General features: G+C 40.2%; 1 protein-coding gene across 1 annotated transcript; it reads right to left on the bottom strand.

The window, feature by feature from the left end:
• Window positions 1-1,707: 1,707 nt before the first annotated feature.
• nr4a2a (nuclear receptor subfamily 4, group A, member 2a) lies at window positions 1,708-6,028 on the bottom strand. The gene is made up of 8 exons (XM_034110360.2): window positions 5,900-6,028; window positions 5,324-5,425; window positions 4,242-5,110; window positions 3,622-3,751; window positions 3,272-3,435; window positions 2,713-2,915; window positions 2,368-2,546; window positions 1,708-2,250 (listed from the first exon to the last, which is right to left on the bottom strand). The coding sequence occupies exons 3-8, from the start codon at window positions 5,106-5,108 to the stop codon at window positions 1,994-1,996; spliced, it is 1,800 nt and encodes a 599-aa protein (XP_033966251.1). The 5' UTR covers window positions 5,109-5,110; window positions 5,324-5,425; window positions 5,900-6,028; the 3' UTR covers window positions 1,708-1,993.
• Window positions 6,029-8,487: the final 2,459 nt, after the last annotated feature.

Here is an 8,487-nt window from a genome sequence, read left to right as displayed (position 1 = left end):
TGTTATTCCATTAACGCTGTGTAATAGCAGGATAAAGGTAGTCGTCCTTTTGATTGTGGGAAATATAGTTCTAGTTTTAGTTTTGGTCTGACTCGTCGGTGGGGTAAACAACTCTAAAATGTAGGCTACATTATAAAAGTGAAGGCAAATTAAAAGCAAATAAAGTAATATACAAGGAATGCCTGTCCAAAAATATATCCTTAAACTTTTGCGTAGACTTTCGTACTTGCAGAGAGCAAAGGGAACAGACTGAATCATGGAATTCAATGTTCTTATAATATGTGTTCGCTGAAAATGTTACTTTATTTAGGATTCAACCGAAAGATCAAGACGTCTATATTTATTCCGTTGTAGGTTATTAATTTGTCAAATGCAATAAGACATTAGAGAATAAAACGAGGGTTTAACTGCATGTGATTTGTTTTTGATAGCGTATTTAAATTGTAGTTATGCATGCAAGATACATTTTAAGCTACCCAAATTATAAGTGCATTAAAATGTAATTTTGATGACTAAAATATTCGCTAAGATTATTTTTAAATATAACAAGTAGGAGGCTAAAATAATAAATATGTGACATTTTGGACAAAACTAAAAAGGGAATATAAACTCAAGATGAAACATGCATGCAAACTATTTGTGACAAGATTTAACTTTTTTTACTTAAATACACAATTTTCACATTCAGTTAAAGTAAGATGTTAACATAAATAACCTGTTAAACTGCTTATCGCAGCGCTGCTTACAACGAATATTACAAAAATACGCTTAAACTCCAAAACGAGAGTCTCTCTCTCTCCTGCTGAACAAACTCCTCCCGATCTGTGATTTCTTAATTTAAAGAATATGTTATTTGCAGAGAAAAATATTTAGCAAAGAATTGATTTAAAAGTTTTATTTGTAAACATTAAATATGTATTTATCTCTAAAGTGTTTTTAATTCGTCACCAAATGCGTTACAGAAGTTGTAAGTACATCATGATGCCATAAATGTGGGCCTATATCACACACTCATGAACCTCTGGATATAAGACGAGAGCTTTTCATTTGCAAAGCGTGTTAAATCATAACCACCTATAGACGGTTATAAGACATAAAACATAGACAACGTGCTCAGCTTGAACTTGGATGGTTTGAAATCGTTTAAATTGCACCATGCTTAGTGTAGCTCTTGGCAACAGAAATAATAAATATATAGAAACGTTTATATTCAACAGCAACAATACTTACAGCACATACAAACAAGGAATGTCTGACAGTTTTACAAACACCATGGGTCCCTTATTTTCTATACAGATGAAATATGTTTCCACGTCATACATAAAAGGAGTGCCATTACTACGAATCTGTATCAAATCTAGCAGACTACATAGTGTCCGGTATATATTATAGACATCACCTCAGCAAGTGCCTATAAAAAAGAAAACTAGAACATGCGTTGTCTTTTCTGGATACTTTTTGGGATCCTGTCAGAAACACATAGGCACGAGTCAGAAAAGAAACTTAAATTGAATGTTTTCATTATAACAAACTTTGTACACGTTATAAACCGATGCATTGGAGGCATCACATATTCTATCATAATATACAGTGTGTTTGTGTGTATGGATATGAATGTTCATATATATATATATATATATATATATATATAAATGCAATATATTACATATGAGTAAATCAGTTGAGCCGATGTTAAATAAATAAACAGTAGGTGTAAAACCGGAATAACTTTTTGACAATTTGTCCACCACAGAGAAATTCCGCGTCATGATTCATTCGTTTGACAATAACACAAATAAAAGGCCTACACAGCAATGACACTCTGTCTGATTCTCTTGTTATTCTTCTTTTTTTTCATGGATCCTTAATCATAATAGGGTATTTTGTTCTATTAGCCTGCGGAGCTTGCAAATATTCAGAAATAATAACGTTAAAAATCTGACTCACAAACAGTCTTTTGGAAGTTCTTTGAGGTCTCATAATCGAGTCAGACTCAGAAAGGTAGGGTGTCGAGGAAAAGTTTGTCAATTATTGCTGGCGGAGGGACTAGATCTTCTAGTTTTAGGTAAAAGATACGCTGCAGACCTTGGGTACATAGTGTGCGCAGTTCAGGGAGCTTTCCCAAGAGTTTTGACAAGTAGTTGGGACGATTCAATCCACCTCCATTGAACGTCACTTGGTCTTTTAGGCAGTTGACTATCTTGTTTTGGAGATCTTCGACTCTCTTGGGTTCCTTTAGCCCGTGTCGCTCTAAAATAAAGAAGAAGAAAAAACGGTTACATTATGTTCGATGCTTTAACTGTTTCCGTTTTGCATGCATTGTATAACAGAGGCGGAGTCTCCAAAGGAGCAGCCGGCTTCACGCACCTGTTACCATGGCCAGAGCTGCGATGCAGGAAAAAGCTGAGATGTCTATGTTCATGCTCTGCAAGTTGGAAGAAAAGTCCACGATAGCATCCACCCACTCTCCAAATCCGCGGACGCACTGCAGCCTGTGTAACACCACTCCATTACAAAAAATAAGTTTGCCTTCCACTGGGTTGGACCTGCAATTAATAAGAAAATGCCATTAATTACGTTCTGCAATAAATGGGAATTTAAGAGCCATCTCATTATTGGGCAGCTAATAAAACCATAAGCAATGAAGCTTGAAGGAGGAGCTGATGATTATCTAAAACCAGGATTGTTTTGTTTAATAATTACACGGCTTACCTGTACGCGAGCCGCAGGACAAAAAGTTCAAGGAAGGCGGATTCAAAGAGGAGATCTTGATCTTGCTTCGGTAGATCAGAAAAGCCGGGGATCTTCTCCGCCCAGCTCCGGATGATCTCCATGGAGCCCGTCAGGAGATCGTAGAACTGCTGGATGTGCTGAGTGTTGTCTCCAGTCATTTGGTAGTCAGGGTTAGCTTGGAACTGGAATTTAATTTAAACAGCGTCTTAATGAGGTCCTTTAAAATATATAATCCGTGAAATTGCAAATGCCAATTTCTAAGAGGGAGAGGGTGCTTTTTCACTATTAAATGCATGTCTTCTTTTTATTAAGTTCTCTATTTCAATGCAATTTACTTAGGAGAATATGCCACATTAAAAGCCTGACAGAGTTAGGGGTTCAGCGATGTATTACAGCAAACTTTAAAGCAGTTAATTATTACCTAAAAGCAGGACTACATTTAAATCTGTCCTGTTCTTTTTTCATCCGGAGAATAGTTGTCAAGCTTTTTTTAAAAGGTGTGTGTGTTTTATTTCTGGGAGTGAGGAACTTCACTTACTCTGGAGTAGTCCAAAGCAGACATCGAGGGGTTGGAGTCCACATGGGCCCTAACAAGTGCGCTTATGAGGCTCACCGGCGGCGAAGGTGGGGAGGGCTCCTGTGGACTTTTGGGTTTGGAAGGTAGGCGTCCTCTCCGACCTTTGAGATTAGCCGTTCGGACAACTTAATTGGAAGGGGGGAAAATGATGTTAAAGTGATTAATTCGCACTTCTATGGTTGTGCGTAATTATACTTTAATGTATTTTAAATAACAATATAACACTATATTACGCGCATGTTTCCCAAGTGTATCAGTGGGGAAATATAAATAACTCTTCCAAAATAATTTAACGAATGGCCTAAACATACCTTCTTTCACCATTCCGACGACCATGCACTTCTGGAAACGGCAGAACTGGCAACGATTTCTCCGGCGTTTGTCAACAGGACAGTTTTTATTTGCTAAACACACGTATTTAGCATTTTTCTGAACGGTGCGCTGGAGAAAAATAAAACATAATGTCAGTCTACAGGCCTTTTTCCACAGCAATATAACATGTAGAACACGGACTGTGGATTGCTGAGCAAGTGATATAATATAAAAATGAAAAGATGGAAACGATATTAATATCTGTCTCATCTCCTGTTTGGGACTGCGCTGCATGAACCAACAAGAGGGAATAGACCGACAGCAAATACACATTCGTGGTCTTTCATATTTCACCTATTCCTTTGAGATCTACTGTGTGGGTAGATATGTTTTTCATATAAAGTTATTTTACGCACGCACTTTAAAGTTGGTGCTTGATAATATTTACTGTGGATCGCACTGAAAATGTTATTCCAATTATATTTGTAGGTTGTTTAATTATGTTTTAAAAAAGTGAGCTTGTTATTACTCACTGGCGCCTTGTATAATTAGCAGCACACAGCACATCTTTCATGTAATAACAATAACAATGATTCATGGTCGCTGTCATGTCACCCACCTTAAAAAATCCTTTGCAGCCCTCGCAGGTTCTCACTCCATAATGTTGGCAGGCTGCGTTGTCCCCACATACCGCACACAGACCCTCGTTTGACGGAGATCCTCGGGACGGGGGCGATGGCACTTGGCTGTCCATCAGCTGGTGCCCGTGGCCGAGCTGCAGGGAGTGAGGGAAAGCAAGACCAGCCTGTTTCCGGAGGGCGCTAGGCACCCCGAAGCTCTGACCGTCAAGGCCGCGGTGCACGCCCGAGTTGTCGTGGTTCATGGAGACGTGCAGCGGCCCGTCGAACCGCATCTGACAGCTGGAAACAGGAGTGCCAGGCGGGGACTGCTTGAAGGAGAAGAGCGAGAGCCTCGACACCGGATTCTTGCGCTGGTCCATCATGTGAGACGTGGCCGCGACATAGTTCTGGTGGAAACTTTGGAGGGAGCCAGGGTCCTCCCACATGTGATTATGCTGAACCTGGAAGTTTGGTGTACTCGGGGCATGGGGAGAGGATGGTTTGAAGTACATAGGCCCAGAGTGAGCCATCATTTCCTCCGACTGAGGGGGCAGGTGGCCCTGCTGATGGTAGCTGTGCATCTGGACGTCCTCCACCTTGATAGAGGACTGATCAGAGTGGGGCATCTGATACAGACAGGGTGGTTTGACGTCGTAACTGGTGGTATAGTTGTCCATGAATGTACTGAAACTTGGGAGAGACGTAGTAGCTGTGATTTCAGTGTTGGTCAAGTCCATGCTAAACTTAACAAACTCGGGTGTTAAGAAGTCGCAGCTGTATTCTCCTGCGGGGTGGTAGCTGTAGCTCTGGGAAGCAGGACTAGCTCCTTGAGGTGATGATCCATACTGAGCCTGGACGCAGGGCATGGCTGCAAACCAAAACCGTAAAAAAACATCAGAATTTCTCAAATCAGTGTTTAAACCGTGAAGAAAAAAGTTTAAAGTCTATTATATTTATTCTCTTTTCATCTTAACCACAAACATACAATTGTATAGTGCTTTACTTTAGGAAGTCATTTCAGAATATAATGGACATTAAACAATAATACAGCTGTATTTGTAAATAATTGTCAATATCCTACCTCAAGTCTTCTGACAGTTTTTCGGTGACACTTGAAATGGGTACAGTCAGGAGTTGTATGGGTGTCAGGATTCAAGAAAGCGTATCTGTTCTGGATCTTCCCCTAATAAAACACATCAGCTTGACATTTACTGGAATGTAAAATACAACAAACACCTAAAAATGAACACGAGATGCCAGATAAAGTCATGTTTAACATTATGCGCACACATTGCAGTTTCAAACTACGCACATACAATGTCATAACAGACTTTAAATGTATACTGACAAGATACGTTCATTTAGAAACTAAACCGTATAAATCGTATTTTTCTTTTCTTCATGTAAAGTGTGCGGTGTTCCATGATATAGGCTACAGACCAACTTCGCGCACTTGACACGAGTGAAAACTTGTAAAGAAAAACCATCTCGGGAAATATCAGCAACACCCAGAGATGTGCACATGCAGACTCAGTTGCTGTATTTTAATTTAACAGTAAACAAATGACTAAAAGGGCTTAAAAGATTCAGAGAAGGCAGTGAAAGTAAAGCGCAGACACAGATTATGTTGCAAATAAAGAGATGAATAAATTCTTACCTTTTTCACATCAGGATTGTTGCTTTCAATCCATGCGATAAGCATGCAGGGGGTATTCATCAATTTCTGTAAAAGCTCCAAATCATGAGCAGCGCTACCCAACAATGCCAGGCGGACAAACCGTGTGACTCCGAGCACTGACAGCGACACAAGCTTCAACTACCCAGTCTGGCCAATGTGGCTTTGTTTATGTGAGCTCTGGATACGGTGGTTTACCCACGTGTTTCACAGCGCGACGTCATCCGCGTCGACATCGACATGGACCAATCCGCTGGGGAACTCTCTCAAGCCCCAATTTTTCTGGCGAGGATGTTTGTCTTGTGGTATGTGTTCTATGTTGCTTCCCACATGGACATTAGCAGAGATGTAGAGGGTACCCTTCTGTATTCAGACATACATTGTGTTTGCAGAGGAGTTAAGTCACGCTTGTTTTAAGCTGACATTAATCTATATACTATGGTTTTATGTCTTTATCAAATGTCTGCAAAGTAATTGAGTCAGTTTATGATGAGCTAGTTTCTGAACATATGAAAACGTTTCAGTGTGTATGTCATTCTTCATCAACACACAATACTTATATTGTTTGTAAGGGGAGACTATTCATTTAATATCACACTTGTTACAATAAAGATACACTTCCAAGTTGCAGCAGACCAAAATGTAAAAGTGCATTTTTATATCCAATTATTTAATCAGATTACTGTCAGAAAAATCCCTACTTGCTTGAGTTTATTCACTTCCTGATAGTGTAAAATTGAGATGAGTGTACATTGGCACATCTAGGCACAGTTATGTCACAATGTGGCTGATATGCCAGACTCACTACACTTGTATGAAATAGGCCTAATGAAGCGAGGGTCAATATTATTCTTCATTATCTTCTGACAGGATTTCTGTATTTCAATTGTGTTCCAAATTTAGACCTCAGATGGGGTGGGGTTTGTGGGGTGGGCTGCCTATTCATAGTGCTGGTATAGTGCATGTGAGCTGCTGAGGAGGAAGGGGGGGATAATTAGTGGGCCTGTAGCCAGTTGTCATGGGGGAACCAATGTGGTCCCCAGAGAGGGAAACGTGATAGGAGCTGGCAGAATGGAGAGTGATGCAGAAAAACACTCAAGTTGACGCAGTGGCCAAAATAATCTTTTGGCTTTATTGTTCTGCAGCGATGGAATAACTGATCTCAGTACAATCTTACACCAACACCTTGTTGCCAATCAAGCTGGCCTACATTTTCTACATGCATATTGGCCTGGGCAGAAAGCTAAGGTGGGTGTAACAAGATGTGTACAAATGTGTGTAACAGTAGCCAGCGTCAAACAGCACGCAGCATCGTGTGTTATTTCTATAGTGGATTGATCTTCATTATATGAGCCACAGAACAACATCAGTCTGAGAGCAGTTTTTGGTGTGCCCGGTGCTCACTCAGTGCACACAAGGACAGAGTCTGCAAGGAGGGGGAGGAGAGGGGGAGATCATTGTATATCATGGTTACACTCACCTCTAGAGGACACTATTGTTCACCAGCCATACATCAACCAGCTCCTGTTTCTTACAATTAACCTTTTCATTAACCTAACCCCATTAAGGCTGTGTGGTCACGCCCAGTCATTTTCAGGTAGGCTAGACGGCAGAATTTGTAAATAAAAAATTCTCCACACTGCACTGTGAATATTAGAAATAATGAAGTTAAAGCTCTGTTTTTTTTTGCCTTCTTGATTATAGTTGCTACTAAGTAGCTGGTGGACAGCAAAGAGTCACCACCTTTTTCTACTTTGATAACACAACACCTTACACTGTGTGTTGGAATCTACAGACCACACAATCATACAGTATGTCCTAAACATATTCAGATTGATCCAACATGGTCACACTGGGCCTCTGTTATCCATTTGGAAATTGGAATGAAAACACAATTAGCCGTTTAATTGGCCATTTTACTGAAGAACGATTAACTTCCCATTTATGTGCACAATTAATTGACAGTTATTCGTACGTGAAGAGTTAGTTTTAATCGCACAGAAGATATTTCCTGAGACTATATTTTTAACTTTGTTTGAAGGAATGTCTACTGACATTACTCATTTTAGTGTGGGCGCTATGTGTGCGTGTGTGGGTGTCAGAGAGAGAGAAACGTATTTTTTCACTGGCTTCAAACCGTCACAACTTTATTATTCGTTTTACTGCAGGTACAAACCGAAATTGCAGGAAATTGACTTTATTAGTGGATATGAGGCTGTCGTCACGTTGAGTTCATGGATCCCATTTACAGTCAGATCCGCGGCTGCCCGAAAGGTCGCCCTGGGGTGACAGCAGCCAAGTGAGCAGTGATCACCATTTGATACGCTGAACAGGCTGTTTATCATGAAAAAACGACTTTCTTATTTGGCTCTGCGCCCTACTTGCAAAACTAAAAACGTTTTTAAGTCCAGCTTACGCAAGCACTTGCATGTCACTTTGCAATCAGTCCACTATCCAGAAACCATTTAATTCCTCTTACATTTAATGTGAATTAAAAGGGATCTGACCATGATACGATATATCAGAGTATTTATCTCACACAGATCATGTGACTGCCTGTGAGTGGCAGC

This window comes from Pseudochaenichthys georgianus, chromosome 21, assembly GCF_902827115.2.
Source record: "Pseudochaenichthys georgianus chromosome 21, fPseGeo1.2, whole genome shotgun sequence".
Lineage (NCBI taxonomy): Eukaryota > Metazoa > Chordata > Actinopteri > Perciformes > Channichthyidae > Pseudochaenichthys > Pseudochaenichthys georgianus.
Note: the sequence above shows the minus strand (reverse complement) of the source record. Positions and strands in the feature narration are given on the sequence as shown.

What these genes read in the sequence shown, in the direction of transcription:
- nr4a2a (XM_034110360.2), bottom strand. Translation starts at nt 5,108, where the DNA reads ATGCCCTGCGTCCAGGCTCAGTATGGATCATCACCTCAAGGAGCTAGT. An exon ending in CGTCGGAATGGTGAAAGAAG is followed by an intron (nt 3,436 to 3,621) that starts GTATGTTTAGGC and finishes CTTCCAATTAAG; the next exon opens with TTGTCCGAACGGCTAATCTC. An exon ending in GTCCTGCGGCTCGCGTACAG is followed by an intron (nt 2,547 to 2,712) that starts GTAAGCCGTGTA and finishes TATTAATTGCAG; the next exon opens with GTCCAACCCAGTGGAAGGCA.